General features: G+C 39.9%; 1 protein-coding gene across 1 annotated transcript in view; it reads left to right on the forward strand.

The window, feature by feature from the left end:
• Positions 1-20,335, forward strand: part of LOC135074824 (cell adhesion molecule Dscam2-like) — a 34,663-nt gene extending 14,328 nt beyond the window's left edge. Inside the window, exons 4-34 of the mRNA XM_063969205.1 lie at positions 1,058-1,216; positions 1,702-1,830; positions 2,237-2,342; positions 2,559-2,763; positions 3,004-3,170; positions 3,266-3,409; positions 3,478-3,644; positions 3,714-3,804; positions 3,878-4,053; positions 4,136-4,281; positions 4,359-4,494; positions 4,576-4,695; positions 4,775-4,960; positions 5,037-5,181; positions 5,311-5,468; positions 5,724-5,961; positions 6,276-6,415; positions 6,576-6,646; positions 6,718-6,967; positions 8,025-8,206; positions 8,434-8,557; positions 9,114-9,243; positions 9,943-10,127; positions 10,688-10,864; positions 11,174-11,403; positions 11,713-12,025; positions 12,906-13,134; positions 18,419-18,525; positions 19,315-19,461; positions 19,949-20,020; positions 20,250-20,335. Of these exons, the coding sequence (XP_063825275.1) occupies positions 1,058-1,216; positions 1,702-1,830; positions 2,237-2,342; positions 2,559-2,763; positions 3,004-3,170; positions 3,266-3,409; positions 3,478-3,644; positions 3,714-3,804; positions 3,878-4,053; positions 4,136-4,281; positions 4,359-4,494; positions 4,576-4,695; positions 4,775-4,960; positions 5,037-5,181; positions 5,311-5,468; positions 5,724-5,961; positions 6,276-6,415; positions 6,576-6,646; positions 6,718-6,967; positions 8,025-8,206; positions 8,434-8,557; positions 9,114-9,243; positions 9,943-10,127; positions 10,688-10,864; positions 11,174-11,403; positions 11,713-12,025; positions 12,906-13,134; positions 18,419-18,525; positions 19,315-19,461; positions 19,949-20,020; positions 20,250-20,275 (4,856 nt within the window). The 3' untranslated portion in view covers positions 20,276-20,335. The remainder of the gene's footprint in view (positions 1-1,057; positions 1,217-1,701; positions 1,831-2,236; positions 2,343-2,558; positions 2,764-3,003; positions 3,171-3,265; positions 3,410-3,477; positions 3,645-3,713; positions 3,805-3,877; positions 4,054-4,135; positions 4,282-4,358; positions 4,495-4,575; positions 4,696-4,774; positions 4,961-5,036; positions 5,182-5,310; positions 5,469-5,723; positions 5,962-6,275; positions 6,416-6,575; positions 6,647-6,717; positions 6,968-8,024; positions 8,207-8,433; positions 8,558-9,113; positions 9,244-9,942; positions 10,128-10,687; positions 10,865-11,173; positions 11,404-11,712; positions 12,026-12,905; positions 13,135-18,418; positions 18,526-19,314; positions 19,462-19,948; positions 20,021-20,249) is intronic.
• Positions 20,336-21,527: the final 1,192 nt, after the last annotated feature.

Genomic DNA, 21,527 nt, shown 5'->3' on the forward strand with positions numbered 1-21,527 from the left:
ACATCTCGATTCTCGAGACCCGAGTCAGCAAAAGTCTGTTTACCATATTTTAATATTTCCTTGTACAATCAAACTTTGTACAAAAGGAGAATTGAAAGGTAACAAATGGAAGCTTATTCTCATTGAGATGAGTTCCCAAGAAGTACCTTCGACACTTTGATGTTGAAATATTTATGCGCTACGTCTGTTCCTTGGTGTTTTACATTTAGCCCTGTTTATGCAAACAACCTTATCTAATATTTATCTTATTTTGCATATTTGTTCAGAGGGAGTTTACTTAATAAAGGCAAATACTAAAAATATCACCCCATTTCTTATCATGTCAATATTAAGTAAGTTTAAATTATGCAATATTAAATTTAAATAATGTTGTATGATAGTCTTTTATCATTTTTCTCGACATGTAGGTATTTGATGAAAAACAAAATTACGCATAATTTTATTCACTTTAATGCTCCTAATTTTACTGTCCTAAAAGCTTTTACTAGGTTAGCCACAGAAAAGGTTAAATCAATTTTACCTTTTCAGTGATATTCTTCGAAATGAAAGTTATTGAAGATTACTTCCCCGAAATACTCAAAAGAAAATTCATTACGTATCTTTTCCACATTACAAAGAAATTAAACAGGCCCCGAAATTGAAATGGCAAAAATAAGAAGGTTTAAAGTAATTGGTTCCGACATTGAAAGTAACAAAGCCATGTCCAAAGCAATTATTATTTTATTTATTATTTTTTTCTTTCTTTGTTCCTTTGGCAACTTTTGAGAAGTCTTCGTTTTGTATTACCTATCGCTAATATTACAGAGTGGGGACGACATCGCAATTATTCGCATTATACGATGAAATAACAAACTCTACGAAACCTATTTTAGATCTCTTTAGTTCTCGATATAATTATTGCACAACACATTACACGAAAATAAAATATTGCATGCTGAAAATTATATAACCTCCTTTCATAGTCATTTACCTATGAAAATTAAAAAAATGGTTTTTTTTTTTCAATTTCAATTAAAAACAATTGACAATCGTAGTTTTTCTCTTTCATTTTTATCAGTGGAAGACAACGTGCTATCCCACACGGCTCGGCAACTGACCCCCGCTAAAATGGGGGGCTCGGTAGTGCTGCGGTGCGAGGTATCACCTCAGGTTGGGTTGGTGGACGTATCCTGGCTTCAAGATGGACTCCCGTTGGCATCGGGATATTTGGGAACAGGTAAGCTAATGTAAGAAGTAAGGTGTTATCTGTCAGATAAACTACAGTGTGATTTCACAAGGTGTCAGATAGAGTTATCTGATTGATAAAGTCACATAAAAGCGGCAAAGTTTATTCGTTTGGTAGCAATAAGAATCGGTGATACTGGCCCTTATTTTGTCTGTTCCACTATCGAAGAACTCCGCTAACAATGTTTTAACAATACGAACAACATTTTTTTTTAATAGTCGCACAGCTCGTACTGGCCACTCAACTCGTACGTATTTTATTGTGGACTTAATATTTTTTAAAAGCCTGGCAGGTTTTTCGAACCAGGCCAAAAGTGTTCTTTTTAAAAATAAAAATGCGATTTTCTTTTGTTTCGTTTTGAAAATAAAATTGTAAACGAGTTGCAATGTTTAGAGAAAAACAAATGACGTCCGAAATTTTCAAATGTTCTTAAATAATTAAATAGTGCATTGTTAGATAATGAACATACATTTCAGATTCACGTTGGATATCTGGAGCTGGGGGTTTATTACTAGGATCGGATTTGACACAGGCGGATATCCAGGCTGATTACTCTTGCGTGGCGCTAGACATTCCAAGTCCGCCTTTGAAACTTACGACAGACGGTAAGGGCACTTAGATTGTTCTCTGCATGGAAATTACGTAGGTAGTAGGTCAGTAGTTTGCTGGTAACTTTAGGTTTGTGTCAGCGCTCAATATCTGCTTGTTTTAGAAGATTCACGTTATTAAGAGCTATTATAATTTTCTGCAAACAATAATTTTCCCCACAAGTGAGCCATACATAAATCGTGATTTTTATAAATGAATCAAATTATTGTTTGCAGAAAGAAAAGATTTAGCATATTTTTTCAAAAATTTAAGATCACAGGTAAAGGTAGATAACATTACTTTTGTGGGCAAAATCAGTTTTTTTTTTTAATTTAAATGACTCGCTCACTCTAAATTAATTTTGCTGAGTGGTTAAGATAGTATTACTTAGAAAGTAATTTAATTGATTTTTCTCTTCAACAGATAGCAGTTGGCTTGAAAACATAGAACTAAATTCGATCGAGTCTCGATTCGGAGATACTGTGATAATACCTTGTATAATGCGTCATGTTACCAGTCACACTGTCAGGTACTAGTATAAAATTTCTAAGAATTCGTTTTGTATGCTTTACATTGATTTATTTTATAGATATGTCCCTGGCTAAATTCCAATTTAAGGCGTTAAAAATTTTATTTATAGCTCTATAGAACCGATTTCGATTTAGTCATCAAAAAGTAACCCGGGCCATATCTAATTAAATCAATGGCTTCAATAGATGCATAGTATAGCAAATTTAAACGTCAGTTGGCAGCGGCAGGATGCCTCCGGGACTTGGGCAGCAGCCACGACAGAAGGAGTTGTCAGAGGAGGATCATTAATCTTCCCAAATGCTAGAGAACATCACGCAGCGAGATACGCCTGTTCTTCGGGTCCGGAGTCTTCACAGAGAGTTATAGTACGGTTGGTTGTGTATGAGCCACTGACTGTAACCGTCTCTCCTAACCCTTTGGTAAGTTGCTTGTTTACCAGTAGGCTTAGGATGCACGCCATGATAAACTTTCATTTTGTCGATTTTACGCGATAAGCCCTTACATTTGTCGCCTAAAATCATCGATATCGAGATTTTATCACGGCGGGCACCCTAGTCTGGTTATGTTGTTATTAATAAATTATCTGCGTAGCATTCATTCCAATCTTTTGCTGCTGTAGATGCTAGGTACAGGTGGAACCGGTCATTTTAACTGTTCAGTGCATGGTGGTCGAGGTGGAGGAGTCACACTTAGCTGGCAACACGAAGGTCGACCACTTCATGCTCCTCAATCACGCTTGTCCCTTGGGCCAGTCAGACCTCACCATGGTGGACTATACCAATGCACAGCACATGATCATACTGAAACAGCTGTTGCTGGAGCTGAAGTTGTTTTAGCTGGTAATACTCTCATTCATATTTTCTAGAGAACTCTTTTTTAGGTTCCACAATTACTAACAAATCAATACCGCGTTTCAGACAGGCCCCCAAGATTGGTTTCGACATTCAGCGAAGCAGTAGCAAGGATAGGACAAACCATTGCTCTAAGATGTGCAGCCACTGGTATTCCTCCACCTAGGATACTGTGGAGCTTGGATGATAGACCGTTGCCAGCAGCACCGGACAAGTATGAACATTTTAAAATACCTTGGTATCTTAAGCTGCTTTTGATACTAATCCCATAAAATTTTACAGGTACACAGTAAGTACAAGAGCAGAAGCCCTTCCTGGAGGAGAAGAAGGAGCGATAGTTTCAACTCTTAGTGTAACTATACGAACTGCCGATGAAGGCGGCAGATATGGTTGTAATGCGACCAACTCCAAAGGGTCACAAGCTCATTATTCAAGACTGAACGTTTTTGGTAAGTACCGTGGGCTGTTTTTTGTTTGACTAGTGTTTATTTCGATTAACAAAAACAACGGTTTTGCAGGTCCACCCAACATAAGATATTTGCCAGCAATACATGTCAAGACTGATACTGATGTGACATTGTATTGCCCTTATTCTGGATACCCCATAAAGTAAGTAACCAAAAACTTTAAGGAGGATATAAAATATTATTACTGACGTTTCAAACTTTGTTATAATTTCCAGAGAAGTGGTTTGGCGTCGAGAAGACGGGACTTTAGTGGAATCAATAGATTCTAACGATGAAAAAGGAATGCTAAGATTAAGTTCTGTCAGAAGTTCTTTAGCTGGTAGTTATACTTGCGAAGTAAGAGCAGAAAGTGGAGAGCTAGCCAGAAGAACGGTTCGCGTTGACGTCCACAGTAAGGAAATATTATTAGTCCCTATGTAATTCATCTTTTGATAGCTAGTAAGATTATCCTAACCTTTCATTTTCATTAACAGAACCGCCAAAAGTAGCATCATTCCATTTCCCCGAAGAACTTGAGGTTGGAGGTAGTACACAGGCAACATGTAGCTTAGTGTCTGGAGACAAACCTATACAATTCACATGGCATAAAGACAACTTACCCATTCCATCTGTTTTGAAGGTAAGACCATTTTTGTTATTCCTATTAATTCAATAATGATTTTCGAGTATTAATTGATTGAGGATTTTGTCGGACAGGTTGAACAAAAAAATATGGACTTCTTTACGATTTTAATTATCCAAGATCTCACATCAGCTCACAGCGGAGAATACACTTGCAAAGCTACTAATGATTTTGGTACCGTCAGTCACAGTGCTTCGCTGGTCGTGAAAGGTATTTATGAAGTAGATTTACTTTAATCACGTGCAATAAGGCTCTGAATAGCGTAACATATAAAACAGTTTCTCCGTACAGAGGCACCAACGTGGATGTGGCGTGCACAAAACACCTCAGTGTCAGCGGGGGCTTCGCTACTATTGCCTTGTTCTGCTAAAGGACAACCAACACCTAGAATTTCTTGGGAATTTTCTTCAGGTACGTTTCGATTACAGTAGATAAAATAATGAACTAATTTCAACAAAGTAAGACGTTTATTTCAAATATACTTCTTTAGATGGAGAAAACTGGCGTCATGTTCTATGGGGCCAGACAGAACCAGTAGATGCAAGTGGTGGTGCTGTATTGACGGATGGAACAGTTTGGTTGAGAGCCTCCACACCAGAACATGAAGGATGGTATCGGTGTACTGCGCGCGTTCAGCATTCGTTTCTTCATCATACCTTTTACCTTGATATTAGAGGTACGTTATAAGACATTGACTGGAATACTTTTGATTTGGAGTTTCTTAAATCTGACAGTATTTTTTAATTACGCAGAACCACCAAAACTTAGCCGCGGAGGCAGTGGTGGTGAAACAAGATGGGTTGTAAGAGGATCTACCGCTCGACTCACTTGTTCAGTAAGAGGAGAGCCAGAAATTCATCTGCATTGGACCCACGATTCCAGACCTTTAGCTTTGCAGTAAGAAAAATGTAACAGTTATGACTAGAATAGCTTGAAACAATTAGACAACTTATTGTTTACGTACCTAGATAATAGCTTTAAGTAGATAAGTAAATTATGTAAAATATGTATTTCTTTATTTACTAGTGGTACTGGAGGCGTAGAAACCAGAGACACGGGAAACGGAGGAATTACGTCTGAGGTGACCATAGCTCATGCAGGCCCAGAGCATGCTGGTGAATACAAATGTCTTGCCAGGAATCTCTATGGCACTGATGAATTGATATTTCGATTGTTTGTCAAAGGTACGAACAATTTACATTTTTCAGTTGTTTTTGTTTTCCCCGAAACAGTAATAAGAGTAGGCGCACACTGTTGATTTTTCGTCGGCCGATAGTTTAGTCGGGCAGTTGATCAGTATGGGCATGGGAGTGCGCATACTACGCCGATTCGATTTGGCCGATTCTTCATACAATTTAAAATCGGGCACAACTATCGGCCAACTATAAAAATCAACGGTGTGCGCCTACTCTAATGGAAATATTTATTTTTGAATTTAGAACGTCCAAACATCCCGGATGAAGTTCGAGTATCAGAAGTATGGCCACGAAGAGCTCGTGTGACCTGGAGGATAGCCAGAGGCGCAATGGTCTCCCACTACTCTCTCCAATATAGGGCATTGACCCGGGACCTCGCAAACGCTCCGCTCGACGCCCCGCTACCCGCTCTTCTAGACACATGGGACACACCCGAAGTCCTCAACTTAACATTGGCTAATTCAGATTTACTCCATGTCGCGTAAGTTTATACTTGGCTTATGAATATTAAAATGCTCTAGAGATTTCAATCCCAGTCGGGAATTAGTGTTAGTAAATTTGGTTGTTATGTTAACAACATAATTGAAATTATGCAACTGGAGAACTAATTCTAAGACAAAGATTCAACGGAATTTGACTAAGGAACTTCTGAATTCACTTTCCCCAAATTATTTGCTCTGCCAATTTCGCGTGCCTTAGTTGTGCTTTCTTGTTTTTAAAAAGTCCTGTTCTTTCTTGCTTTTGCTTCTTTTATGGCTAAAGTATTCGGTATGTCAAGAATTCGCTATACTTTAGGTCTGAAGGGCCCGGGCGTGCCGGAGCTACGGTGGCCGGATTATCGCCTGACACACGATACGCACTCAGACTGGCTGCCTTTAACGATGTAGGCGCCTCGCCGTACACAACACCCCTGCATTTCACTACGAGAGAGGAAGGTAAATACGAAATATTATTATCTGCTACACAATTTACTAATAAAAAGAACATGTTTGAAATAAAGAGATGAATTTATGGACCTTCACAAAATTCATGAATATCCGTGAAGTGCTTTATACGTTTGTTACATTTATCTTGGAACTGATAATTTGTTATTAGCACCCGGTGGGGCACCAAGAGATATCACAGTCCGCGCATTAAGAGCTCGAGAACTTCATGTCACTTGGCTGGTAAGAACCACTTTTATTTTGCTATTAATTGCGTTCTAAAATGGCATTACTTAAAGAACAAATATTTATAGCCACCACCTAGAGAAAGCTGGCACGGAACTCTATTAGGATACACTATCCGCTGGTGGGAAGTTTCTGAAGATGGCAAAGGAACAGTCGGAGAAGGGCCTGGGTCAGAAAGCGGAGCCAGTGCTGATGCCACCAGCACTTCTATCAGAGGCCTCAAAGCTGCCACTCGGTATGGAGTCACAGTGAGAGCGTATAACGCAGCTGGAACTGGTCCACTGTCGCCGCCACATTATAGGCACACCTTGGAATCACGTAAGTTTGTTTGGCTTTGAGCGTATTTTTGTTTGTAATTTAAAATGTTCTTTAATTTGGTCTATTTAGGAATTCAACATTGCCATTATTTTGATTAATATCCACAGTAACTCCAATATTCGTCACAGAGCCAGTTCTTCGGCTATTACAATTATTAGAAATTTTCCTTTAAATATCTCCGAAACAAATTGAAGCAAGCCTATAATAAGAAGGCTTTTTCAAGTTAAGACAAAAGCTTATTCCGAAGTAATTTCAAATCTTCTAGCTGTGCATTAAAAGAACTGAGCAAATAAAAGTTTTATCCAATTGGACATAACATTACATCCTGGAGCTGAATTTTAAAAAGGGGGGGTTTTATGAATATCAATACACCCCTCGAAAGTCCAATAACGACCACAAAGTCCAACAAGGCGTTAGAAAGTTTTGTCACAGTGCCACGTAAATAAATCCTTCCTATAGACGAGCGTAGCTTCAGATCGTAAATTTTCCCATCAAAATGCAAAATGGCTTAATTGGACTGTGGCCTTCCCGATCTAGGTCAAACGATTCAGAACAAATTGATAGCACTTTTGTACATTGCCTTTGTTGCACTTTTACTGCTCGAAATATTACGTGTCGAAGTTTCGTTTATGACAAAAATATCAAATCTTCATTTTCGCACCGAACTGAACAAGTCGACGCGTTGTTTAAAACAAGTCGCTTGTCTAAAATCATGCTCTAGTTTCAAGTTTCTCTTTGCTATTTAGTTTAACACTCATACTGCTCATACGTTCCAACTTAGTTACGGATATGCGAAGCTTAAAATCTCGTAGAACGGATAGGCAGCTATCATTATCATATCATATCATTTTATCATAAAGACTAAAACATAATATTAAACTGTATTTTACCCATATTTTACCCGATATGCTTGCTCTAAAATATGCGACATCGATACAATAGGTATCTGACGATGGTACTTTAACGGCTTATGCGGGTTCGTTATTTATAGGAAAGGCTCCGTTTCATTTTCAGGGACTTTCCCGCAAACAAATATTAATAGGCAATTAAATTTTAGCACCAACCGCGGGTCCTGAAGGCGTGGGCTGTATTTCGAGCGGGTCTACTTCTCTGAGAGTGTCTTGGAGACCCCCTGCTATGGACACGAGGGGTGGTCTCATCACACACTACACCCTGCAGTACACTAGACGCGATGCAGACCCACTGGTGCCATCTCAAGACGCCTACTTGCGCGTGCAGGTAAGACCATAAAAATGAAGACACGATTAAGATCACATGGCTCAAATCTAATCACCAGGTACTGACCTACATAACTAGACCCTTTAGCAGATCACCACGAAATTCTTTGCTGACAAAATTGGCAAGTTAGAATATGCTTTCAACCTGAAAATGTACTTAATTTACGTCCCTTAGCGTATCCAGTTACCGAATCTCATACAACTGACGTATTGACACTCTCCCTTTAGGGCGAAGAAGCAACGGTGTCGAGATTAACATCGTACGCGGAATACGAGATTAGAGTGCGGGCGCACAACGCGGCCGGCGACGGGCCGTTGTCGGCCCCGCAGGTGTGCAGGACTGACGAAGACGGTTAGTACTGGGGATTTACCTTTGTTAAGAGAAGGGTGCATTTAATACTGACTGTTGGATGTCACTGGCTTACTGACAGCATTAACCAACAATTAAAAGACAACGATTATTAACACTCCAATTCTAACCGAGTACGAATTCGTTTTCTATTTGTTGTAAGATTTAATAATTGAACCTCTCAAATCAAACTAACTCTATCATTATAACTAATGACATCACTCCTCTTTGCCTTAATAAATTGGGGAGTCGTGTTGTGCCATTTTGAAAAGTAGGGATGTCAATATATTGACCAGCGATAATATCAACTGCCTGTTTATCTCGGGGAGTGCGTTGATGACGACATATATCTTTTGTCTTTGATGTTGAGATATTTTTTGGGTCATCATAACTTGTAGGACTTTTCGACAACTTTATTCTGGCTTTTATTTATTCAAATAACATCAAAATTTCCACAATTTACAAATCAGAATTTTTAATATCACTAAGTGAAAAATCGTTTAAGTTACCCGTGAAAAACTACTAAACTTTACTTAAAACTTTCTGCAATCCCTTCTAGTTCCGAGCGCTCCAGGTGGTATGAAATTGATAGCGCTGAGCGAACGCGCCCTAAGGGCTTCATGGCTGCCGCCGCCGGAGCCCAATGGCAAATTAACGCATTACACACTTTACGTCAAGGATTTATCAGGGTAAGTGGACTACACTTTATTGGTTCGACTGTTACTAATGGTAGTGTTTCCAGCGTATTTTATTGCAGTTTGAATGGGTGATTGGGATCTTTCTTTGTTATTTGATTTGGGATTGGTGTAAAGATTACTCTACAGATTGGATAGAGGTCTTTTTCAATGGAAACAATCGGTTAGGCCGTTTTTGGTCTCAATATAGTTACATAATATTTTCAACAGAGCCAAAAATGAGCGTCAAGGACTTTCTTTGTATTAAAGTGAGGATCGTACCCAAAAACTTAAGATTTTAACTCCCCTAATGAAAGTTTCAGCAATTAATCTTCGTCCTCGAAAGCACTTTAACCCGTTTTCGATCAAGGTGCGGCAACAACAATCCTAGAATCGATAAGTCTGGTTATTACATTAAGCGATTAAGTACCATCAGTCTCTGTCACTCTTCATAGACAACTTGGAACTTTGAGATAGTCTTGCATCTTGCTATTTGGATCCTAACTATAATTTATTCAATATCTGAAATTGTATCTAAATATTTAATAAAACTCCAGACAATTTACGACATTACGTTGGCATCGAAATTCAGACTTTCATAACTTTCAGTGAATCTTAAAATTTAATAAAATTCTTTCTTATTAGGCACTAGAATAAAATATCCTCGTAGTAACCGTCTCTAGAGCAAAATGTTCAGCAAATCTACATTTCTAGGTCCCAAGAACCAAACGTGACTAGAGTGAACGCTTGTACTGAGAGTGAGGGGAACTCGGTGGAATGTATGAAGTCTTTGCGTGGACTTCGGCCGGGGAGGACGTATGAGGCTTGGGTGAGGGCATCCACCGCAGCTGGGGAGGGCCCGCCCTCTGCCGCCGTTGCTTGCCAAACTAGTGCCTTAGGTAAGTAAGCATTTAAATCTTGCATTGTAATTTTAAGTTCAGGAATACTATTATGTGTAATTAATAAGTATTTATTACACGAGAATATTACCAAACTGATCAATATAAAATCTAACAATCACTAATACTAAAAAATAAAAATAATAAAAAATAACTTACCTGGATTTGCTCGAGCAGTATTTTCACCACTAAACACTTTAAAACACTTCACAAACTTTCCTCGAAACGTCTGTTCACGGCGGAGGTTGGATAGCGACTGACTGTCCGGTGCTCGAATTGCAATAAGGTGAACAAACAAGTGATTAATAGAACTTGAATGAGTGAGTGAATCGACGAAGCCAGTTGCCGGATCTGACGTCAGTCGATATCCAATACTTATAGAATTTTAAATTAGTTATTATTGTTATTGAAACTATTGATTATTTTTATTAAAAACTAGCAATTTTTTAATATAATTACCCTAACACAGTAATGTCAAATATTTCGTAATAGTCAGAATATTAGCATTACACAACATCGCTATTATAGCTTTGACTCTACTTACCCCCATTTGTCCATAGCCCCAGCGAGGATATCTTCGTTCGGTGGACTCTCAATGGGGGCGGCTGGTACATCACTATCGCTGCGGTGTGTGGTCGGCGGCTCCCCCCCGCCAGCGAAGCGATGGCTCAGAGGGGGGAGTCCACTACATCCGCGCCCACCTTTTCACTTGGATGGGGATGCTTTGCTAATACGAAGTAATAATACACATAATTCTACTAAAAATTAATTTATTTATTTTAAAAAATAATATCTTCACGGAGTGGTAACTCCATCTTTTATCAAGCCTTAAATTAAAAAATAGTCTTAATTTTTCGCAAAAAGGTGAAAAATTATGAGTTTTAGCAATCGCCGAAACTTTTTATATTGAAACATTAATCAAAATCGTCAAACTTTTAAGAGTTGATTGCTAATTGGCCCTCAGATTTCCTGGAAGTTTAGATTCAATTACGAATTTTGTTATTTTTGTCTCTACTTCTCTTTTATTTATTTTTGTAATATTTTAGATTTAGATTTATCGCACGCCGATAATTACACGTGCGTGGCGGAGAATCCCCATGGGTCGGACTCGGTGACGTGGCGGGTTGTGGTGTTACGGCCACCGGCCCCTCCTACGCTGGCTTTGATGGAAGCTCGACCAAGGGAATTAGAATTAGAGATAAGACCAGCCCCAAGGGCGCCAGGGCATGCTCTGCCAAAAGCGTTTGCTGTACACTGGAGACTTGCAACGCCAGAGGTACGATTTCAAAGTCATCAATTTGAATTAAAGTTTTATAAAAAGTTGACTCTAGTTTTATAAATTACTCTTCTTTTTATAACATATGTCCATGTTTTATAAGTAGGCTCTCTTCGCATTTATTTTTTCTATTTATGCTTTGGGAAGGATTTTTTTTATGCATAACAAGGCAGGTATTTGACCACAAACGCACCTGATGTTAAGTGGGATGCAGTCTAAGATGGTACATATCTGCCCTGTAAGTGCCTATTCATTCTCGCCTTGAAAAGGCCCGGATTATAGCATTTTCAGAAAATTCCTGTCTTTTAGGGTGAATGGCGGATCCAAGTCGCAAACCCTGGCCCTGTAACCCTAACGGGTCTCCGTTGTGGGTCCTCCTACAAGGCTTACGGCACAGCCGGTGGTCCACCAGGCCCCGAACTAGCTGTTCGTACCTCTGGAGGCCCTCCCACTGCCCCTCCAGATTCCAGGTGGATAAGAACAAATGCCACCCATGCAAGGTTCGACACCAGTGTATGGAGTGACGGAGGATGTGCCCCAGTCACTCTGAAATTGGAGTGGGCTGGCTCAGGCGTAGCTGGTGCGAGGGACGTCCCCGTGGGCGGTGAAGTTATTTTGGGAGGTAAGTAGTCCCTAAAATAATACGTAATCAATTCTTGGAATAACAAGCTTAAATGGAGTAACCAGGTTACACAATCGTTAAATTCGATAACAAATTGTTACAAGTAATTTTAAAGTAGATAAATTTTGTAGTGATCATTCTTCTTTAAAGTAATTTGTATATCCCATCAAATAAATAAATGTGAAATGAGAGTTCAATATTAAAATTATGCATCACTGTCGCCTCTTCAAACAAGCTAAAAAGGTTCTCTCCATGGATATGCTGACATCGTGAATCGATCGTTACATCTCTCCTGGCATTTGAATTATTTCCACAATGCAATCACAAATTACTGTCGAGACCTGAATCCAGAGTGAACTAGATTACTTGACAATTCCAACTATGCAATGCAAATTGTTCGAGTCAGTTATCATCGGATAGTGGCGGGCTGCCGGATTAGGATAAGTGAAATAGCCAATTTATCGCGGTTGGAAACCGTCAATTTCGTAAATCCAATATCATAGAGCGGGCTTTGCCTTTTGCATTACCAGATGCAATTGAATATGTTTCTATTTGACTCGCGTGGACATTGTGTTCAAGTTTATGAATCGAATAGCTAGTGAGTGTCATTATCTAATGGCAACTTAACCTTAAATAATTTAGGACGTAAGATAAAACGTCTTGAAAATAAGACTGGTTATGATATTGTTCCTTAATATCTGAACCAATAAACGATTTCTCTCCTCTCTAGACAAGCATTTTAATGGTATCTGGTTGTAATTAAATCACTATTTGATATGCCCAATATGCTTGCCATAATTTTACCATTTTGGCGCACTAGGGATGTGCCACATGCGTGTCGGTTTAAAAACGACGCATATGACTCTTTCGGAAATTTTAGGTCTAGCTCCCGGTTCAAGATACCGCGTGGCAGCCAGAGCTACAAACGAAGCAGGTCTCACACGAGAGGTGTACGAGTTCACCACACTGCCTTCCGAAGGGGGCTTCGCTGAAGAAGTGGACGCCCCTTTCCCAGCAACCGCTGAGGAGCTGGCACTGCTGCTGGCATTATGTGCAGCGCTGTCCCTGGCTGCATTGACAATACTCGCCATCTTGTTAAGGCGAAAGAGGTAAGTGTTGCATAATTTTTATTTCTTTTTTTTATTGCCAAACAGACCAATGTCGAGTGAAACGGGAGGTGTACGAGCTCATCACGTTGCCTACGGATGGCCTAATAAAACCCGGGCCCAATTTCTCTTTTGAATGGGTCAAATGTTTTTTAGTAATAATTTGATCACTTACCTACTGAATAATAATATAACTAGACTTTTTTATTAGCACGTCTGACTAAACACTGCTTCGTTATCCAAAAATATTTATTGACACAATAAAATATTGCCGAGTAATATAATAACACTCAATAAAAGGGTCTGGATTCGAGTTAGCGCTACGTGGCGGCGACACGCTGACACAGGGCTCTGAGTCCATCGACCCTTGTCAAGGCTTTAATGTGTGACGTCATCGACACTCAAAATTAGGACGAAATGATGACTTGCGTTTTGGTAACAACGCGTTGGGCGCCATCTGATTTGACGAAAAAAGTGACCTTGGTTAGCAATTCAACACGATTTCTACAAAACCTAAAGGACCCTACCCACTATGTATGTGTCACAAACGTTTCAAGTACGTAACGAATTATTACAGACTTTTTGGTCCGGGTAAAACATGTAATGGGCGTTGCATTAAAGTAATTGAAAGAGAATAGTTATTTTTTGGGTCGATAAAGATACTCGCATGACATCTACGTGAGTCCACGTCAGACTACTAAAGTACCTCAGTTAGTAAACTGATATGCCGTAGTCCGTTTTGTTACAGTGAATTCCAATGAAATAAGCATTGCGTTGTATCTCTCGTTTTATATTCCATTTTTTATCTGCAGAGATTTAAAAAAAATACAAAACCCAATAAAAACGCTATGCGTCAATCGACCCACGTCACTCTTTTTGAAGCATCGATATAACCGGAATTTCGTCAAAAACAAAAATACCTTTCATTTTATTTTTATTTAGGTCGAGTCTCTAATTTATTTATCTCCAATTCGATGTCTGTCAATTTTGAAAAGGTCAAAGGTGTACTGTAAACAAATCATATATGACTTTCTCAAGTTACCTTATTGTAGAATACAACTTAGATCTCGTGTTAGTACAAGAACAATATCAGCGTGTCGGCGTGCGCTGCAAAACTATTCAAATTAATAACAGTGCACGCGCCGGTATCTATGTGTCACGCGCGTCTACACTCACAATAACGTCTATTGCCAACCTTTCTTCGTCGCATTGCGCTGTTGCGGAAGTATCCTCCCCATCCTTCTCCATATTTGTCGTGAGTTGTTACTTTCAATATTCTGACCCGGTTGGGCCTCATCTACACCACCTACGCTTTGTATTACAGTCCCTAACAGGGCGTAGGGTTATCATTGGAGTTGACGCGAACGCGTCATCTCCACTTTGGCACGGCAAGCTCCGCTCGACTGATGTGGAGCGTCGCTCAGCCGTGGAAGACTTCATAGCTGAAATGAACTTAGTTATTCACAACACCCCTAATGCACCACCAACCTACAGTAGCCCAACGGGCGAGTCTCATATTGACGTCACGCTTTCTAGCGCAGACGTCCAGCTGGATAGGTGGCGTGTCCTCCCCGACGCGTCTTGTAGTGATCATCGCTTGATAGTGTACGAGTTTAAACCAATGTCGCGACAAGACACAGTTCATGAGTGCAATAACAACTATAGATATAAATGTCGTGGGGCCGACTGGGCTTTTTTCAGTACTCTTTTTGCGTCTCATGCCAAAGATTTTACTCGTGCCGACCTGAGCGCGACTGATAGTGCAGAAATTATGTCCGATACTTTTACGTATTGTGCAGATGTTGCGATTGGTCGCGCTCCAACTAGAGGTGTACGTAGATGTGATTGGTGGAATGAATCGCTGGTAGAAATTAGGAAGAAGTTTCGCCGGGCTCGCCGTAAGCTTAACACACTTCGAAAGGCAAATGTTACTGGGGATGCATATGAAAATGCTTTATGTTCTTTGAGGGTTGCCAGGTCCCATTATCGAGCTGCTGTAACTAAAGCCAAGGGCGTGTTACTGCGGAAAACAGTCGAGAGATTAGAAAAAGAGGGTCCGTGGTCTCCGATATATCATGAATTCAAAGCTAACCGTAAATTAGATATTGCTTATATTTCTAACATAAAAATTAACAACACTCATACGGTGGGTGTAGAGGAAACAACAGGTGCTCTTCTTAACGCGCTTATACCCGACGATAGTGTGTCTGACGATAACGATTATCATCGGGACGTCAGAAATGCTATTGCGGTGCTGCCTGAGTCGCCTGTGTCTTCTATTCCTAGCCTTGATGAGTTTTACGATATAGTAAATAGTTTACCCTTAAACAAAGCATCGGGCGAAGATAAAATATCAAATAAAATGATTAAAGCAGCGTGTAAAACAGCCGGAACGGATATTCTTAATGTTTTCACTCGTTGTATCTCGGAGGGCGTGTTTCCGAGTATATGGCGTCGCGGATTTATTAAAATTATACCAAAGGGAGGTGACAAACCGCCCGAAGATCCTAAATCGTACCGACCTATTACATTACTTCCCTCATTAGGTAAACTGTTAGAGCGATTAGTAGTGCCGCGTTTGCTACCGGGTGGTCCAATTTTTCACGAGCAGCAGTTTGGCTTCACCGCCGGGAAGTCTACTGCAGATGCAGTAATATCTGTTAGACAAAAAGTGACGTCCTCGGTGGCAAAGTACGTTGTAGGAATATTCCTCGATATTTCAGGTGCCTTCGACAATGCTTGGTGGCCGATCCTGCTCTTAAAACTGAAAGTTCGTGGATGCTATAGTAATATATATTCACTACTGCACTCGTACTTTTGTAACGGTACAACTAAATTAAAACTCGGCCATCATGCTGAATCAAAGGTGCTCACGCGCGGCTGTCCCCAAGGATCGGTCCTAGGGCCCTACCTTTGGAATTTGGGTTTCGATGATTTTCTAGCATTACCATTACCCGAAGGCTGTTCGTTAACCGGGTACGCTGATGACGGTCTCCTTTTAATAGAGGCTGACACTAGATCAAAGCTTGAAAATCTAGCGGATACATGCTTGAATTTAATATCTCAATGGGGAGACAGGAATCGTTTGCAGTTTGCCCCTCACAAAACTTATCAGCTTCTATTAAAAGGTAATCTTAAAGTTTTGCCTCGCATTAAATTCAATGAAATAACTGTTAAAAAACGGGAATCTGTTTGCTATCTCGGACTAATTTTAGAGAAAAACTTTAGTTTTGTCGAGCACATTAAACAGATCGGTGAAAAAGCTAAAAAGAACTTTTATGCCTTAAGTCACATTTCAACCTCGACGTGGGGTCTAACGTTTAAAATCCTCCGAGTAATATATTCGGCCACTTATTTAAGCTCCATTTGCTATGGTGCACCAGTTTGGGCTGACAGAGCTACTATAGGAGCCGCTCGACGGAAACTACTCCAAAGTCAACGCCTTGCATTGATTTTTCTTTGCAAAGCTTACAGAACTGTGAGCACGGAGGCTCTGCCAGTCCTGGCTGGTGTACTGCCGGTCGACTTAGAGGTACAAAAGCGTGCGGCTATGTACTTCGCATCAAGGGAAAATATAACCTCCGATTTCTTAAATAGCCGCGATCGTTCTAAAATAAGTCGATTATTTGATTCCCGAGAAGTCGTTGAAGAAGATTTACTTAATGAATGGCAAAAAAGATGGGATACGTCAGTCAAAGGGCGTCACTTATATAAATTCTTCCCGAATGTACGCGAACGTCTAACTAGGCGATGGTTAGAAATCGACCATTGCTCGTCGCAGTTCCTCACGGGACATGGCAACTTTAAACATAAACTTCACGAATTCAAACTAGTTCCGTCTCCTTTTTGCGAGTGTTCCACTGATGATGTCAGTCATGAGCAGTCTGCCCATCATATCTTGTGGGAGTGTGATCTTTGGAAACATGAACGTGATATAATGCTTAATTCAATACAACATACATCTGTTTCCGCAATTTATTACACCGATCTTGTCGCGACAAGGAAAAATTTCCGTGCTTTTAAGCGATTTTGTGAAAAATATTATTGGCAGGTAGTTGCTAATTGCTCATAAGATAGGCCCCCTTAATTTAATTTATTGTCCGTGGTGCATAATCTTTTTCTTAAAGGTTTTAAACCTTTGTTTGTCACCTGTCATCCGCTTTGCAATGGAGGGAAGTCGAACCTTAATTTCGAACTCCTCCTATGTTCTTCTGATTAATTTCGTTGCGGGTCCAATGACAGTTTAACTTTCCCCCGGGACAAACTTGACCTTCATTGGTTGGGTTTTTGTGGCGGTCAAGCTGTAGATCCTGGCTACACAGGAGTTGCAGTGGTGGGAACGAGAGGTGGGAATTTATTTCTCAAGTTACCTATATGGAAATTTGGTAGGTATACCTGGCACATATTAAAATATGGGTAGGTACACAATAAAAACTGACCTAAGTAGGTCGTTGATAAATAATTTCGCATAAGTTAAAACAAATGAATTACTTATTTGAGTACTGCCTTTAAAATCTTTTAATCTGATATTTGTTTTGAAATCCCCTATCTCTTGGTCATTCCCGCCGATTGTAACAAAGTTTATCCGCGGTTTAACGCAGTTTTATTGTTATTGTCCCATTTAACGGCGTTTACTCCTGCCCCATTGTTTACACGAGTGAATGTAGGTATCTACAGTTGACAGAGCGCCTCCTGTGACATACTCGTAAAAGCTGATAAACATTTAGCCTAGGCGCAGACCACCGATTTTTCGTCGGCCGATAGTTTAGTCGGGCAGTTAATCAGTATGGGCATTTATGGAAGTTCGCACATTACACCGATGGTATTGGCCGATTCTTCATACAAATTAAAATCGGGCCCAACTATCGGCTAACTAAAAGTCGGTAATCTGCGCCTAGGTTTAATTTTTGAAAAATCTGTCTAACTTGTTTTATTATAATGTCAAATTACGAGTTTCTGTCTATGGATTTTAAACTCTACATAACTTTAAAAATTACCTTAGACGATTTACGTTGGATCAACTAGTGACCTATTTCAGTTTAACCTTACAAGACTGAACTACATAATAGCTCGAAGTTCTCCATTTGACTATGCTAATAGTCTTTAGTAGTCAGCGTTTAGAGACAAGCAGGTTGTACAGCTCAATGAAAATCGAAGCAAAGTAAGCAAATTGTACTTCTGTGAACTTCTCCCTTACTTAACCAAACTTCACCACACGGACTGAACTACCATTAAACCTAAAATGAACTCAATGACTAAGTAAACAAAGTGTATTTTTGCTTCGTAGAAGCGACGGCGCTGCAGCCCGCGTGTCTACGAGCGCAGAGAAGCCGACATGCGGCACGTATCGCGCGTCACCACACCAGATGCCCAAATTGCCGCCAGACCCACCAGGTACTACTAATTCCTGTATAAACTTATGATTAACAAATTGTTTCAGATCTAAATACATACTTTTTCCTGTGATGCAGATTTAGGCACGATGCAGATGAAACAGGCAAAAAATGTGATTAAATCTGCACGATTTAAATTTTAAATCCGCGTCAGAAAAAGACACTTTACGCCCATATTCACAAACGATGCTTGCTTAAGTGAAGCACCAAATCGAACATACAGCGTTGAATAGAGCTCTGTGAATGGTTCGTGTGTTCAGTGTTACCCTGTGCGTCCACGCGCACTGTGAGACCTTATAGTAATGTTTGTGAATACGGGCGTTAATGCCTTACCATGAAGGAAAGTCCGCACTAAAAGACAGGCAATCCTGTAAACTCTATAATATCATCTAATATGTTATCGTTACTTAATTAATTAGTCATGCATTGCACATTACATTGTACATTGGGCTATTATGCAAAATAGATAATTCCGATTTGAGCTATGGCTCTGCGGGCTCTACAGGACATAATGTCTTATTTAGCTTCGAGATACAATTGATTTAATTAGTTGTTGGTCAATTAATGCAACATCGTAGTAAGATTAGTAATTTAGATTTGGAATATGATAGATTAGTATTATAAAATTAACTATGATGATACGAAGAAAATCTTTCTAGCACTATCCAGAGTCCAGACGGAATCTAAGGTATAAAAGCCATATCTTCCAGGCAGGCAACGCTTAGATGAAAGCTCGAAGCTTGTTCGAAATAAAAAGGAGACATTTTCATATTCATGTACTTTCTGCCAGATGTATACGAGATAAGTCCATACGCGACGTTTGCGGGCGGCCCCGGCGCGGTGGCGGGCAGTGGGTCTCGCGCGTACACACTTCAACTGCGCGCGCTTGCCAGGCACGATGACGACGCCGCACCGCCCGCGCTGCCTTGCTGTGACGGTAAGACTATAACCTCTATGGTGTATTTAATACAACTTAAATCCGTATCTAGGGGGCTTAACATATTGGCAGGTAAACGCCGGAGCGCGCACGCCATATTCCCGCTACAACTGCACGCGCTCGCTCGACACAAGGTGCCTTTTGCTCTTGAAAGATGTCTCATAATCTTTTGCTGCAAGGGTTAGGTAAAAGGTGCAGTTAGAGAACAAATGGTACAACTGCCTACGAGTATGATGTACCTTAGCCGGCGTGCAGTGATGGCGATCAATGCATTTAAGTCTGGTCACCATCGCTGCATGCCGGTTGATCGCGTGTGATCGCGTTGGTTTGGCCGAACCTTTACTCTGGCGGAATGCCTACCAGTACAAAGGGTGTAATGTGGGTTCCCGTGTGATTCATTGGTGCTTATTGTAACCGCAAACGTTGCAACTTTGATAAATTTAGCTTTGCCTGCTCATTCAAGCTTTACCTTTGTTTGTTTTCGCAGAGGAGACGTGCGTAGACTCATGCGATGCACAGAGGCGACGGAGGCGTCGACGGCACTACTGCCCCGATCATGGTGAGACCATTCATTTGAAACTCTGTGTATTTAAACACGTACTTTAACTCATCGAGTCATCAAGTCTTTTAAGGTTTGAACATCCCAGATAATAAGCAAATACTTAAGAAAAACTTCAAAACAGATTTTCATCTGAACCAACAAACACCTTAATAATCACTAAAGTGCGGTAACGAGCACTGACTTTTATTTTTTTGGCTTTCCGTAACCCGTATATTTTTGTTCACAGGTTGTTCACAAGACTCAGGGAGTTGAAAATAAAACTGCCAAATTGTTTAGAAGAAATATCTAGTCAGTGTAATTAGCAAATTCGGTTATACATATTAATATGTATACAAAAATTTATACAATAATATTGTCTATTTATACTATGAAGTTTTTTTCTAACCCTTCCTATAAAATTTAATACCTCTGAATTTTTTTCTTATTTGTTGATTGTAATTTGATAACCCCTTTCCCCCAAGCTTATCAAAAACCAATTAAAATCGGTCGTAAACAAGGTCCCCCATTTGTAATTACCGGAGTGAAATTTTTCAGCAAGCCCGCCCAGACTGGCGTAATCAACTTATCTCCCGCCCAAACAGGCAAAAAATGTCTGGCTAGACGTTAGAAGGTACTTAGCTAGGTAGTTACTTTGAAATTGGATGTGCTAAGGCAATTGAATAGAACGGAATAGCAGAAGTTTGAGTTTGTTGGAACTAATATGATTAGAAAGAATTCAAGTATACAAAAGAGGTAATACTCTAATATAGGTATTGTAAAGGTATTTAGATTAGAAACATCGTTAACATTGAATTCAAACTTTTAGAAACTTGATCACGGGATTGATATAGAAGTATAGTAGATATTAGCATTAGGTACAATAACCTGATTATCGTCTGATCTATACACGCACCTAAATCAGCCTGGTCACTTTCCTTGGTCTAGAAATCTAGAGCTTAGAGGTCCTGGGTTCGATTCCCGTGTATTGTGGGCAGGTATAAGAGGTCACAGTTTAGTTCGATGTACCGTCGTGTGTACATTAAGATGGTCAGACCACCCCTGGTTCTCAAAATATTTTATTCCCTGCAAATGCAGGGAAATAGAGACAAATTGTAGCCATTTGATGCCCTCTTAACAAAATAAGTAATGTTCTATTTTTGTGAAATATAAGTGTTATAAATACATGCTAGCAAGATTTTCAGCAATATCTGCCAGGGGTAGTCTCGCAATCCTAAGGTTCACCTTTTATTACATTGCAGTACAAACTTAAATCGTTAAACGTTAAAATTCGAACAACGTTCCAGCTTTTACCACGTAATGTGCCTTCAGCTTAGGCAAGAATGAATGGCTGTTAAATCTAGCCGCTTTAAAGCAAGCCTGTATTAGTATAGTGTGTTATTATTTACCCGCTTACCTTAGGAAGCGGAGGATTAAGCTCGTTAGGATGTCCCGAGGATGTACAGACGACGGCACTTCAACGTAAACTCGTCGCCTTAATGTTGTTGCAATAGGTACGATAATTAAG

This window comes from Ostrinia nubilalis, chromosome 9 (assembly GCF_963855985.1).
Source record: "Ostrinia nubilalis chromosome 9, ilOstNubi1.1, whole genome shotgun sequence".
NCBI lineage: Eukaryota > Metazoa > Arthropoda > Insecta > Lepidoptera > Crambidae > Ostrinia > Ostrinia nubilalis.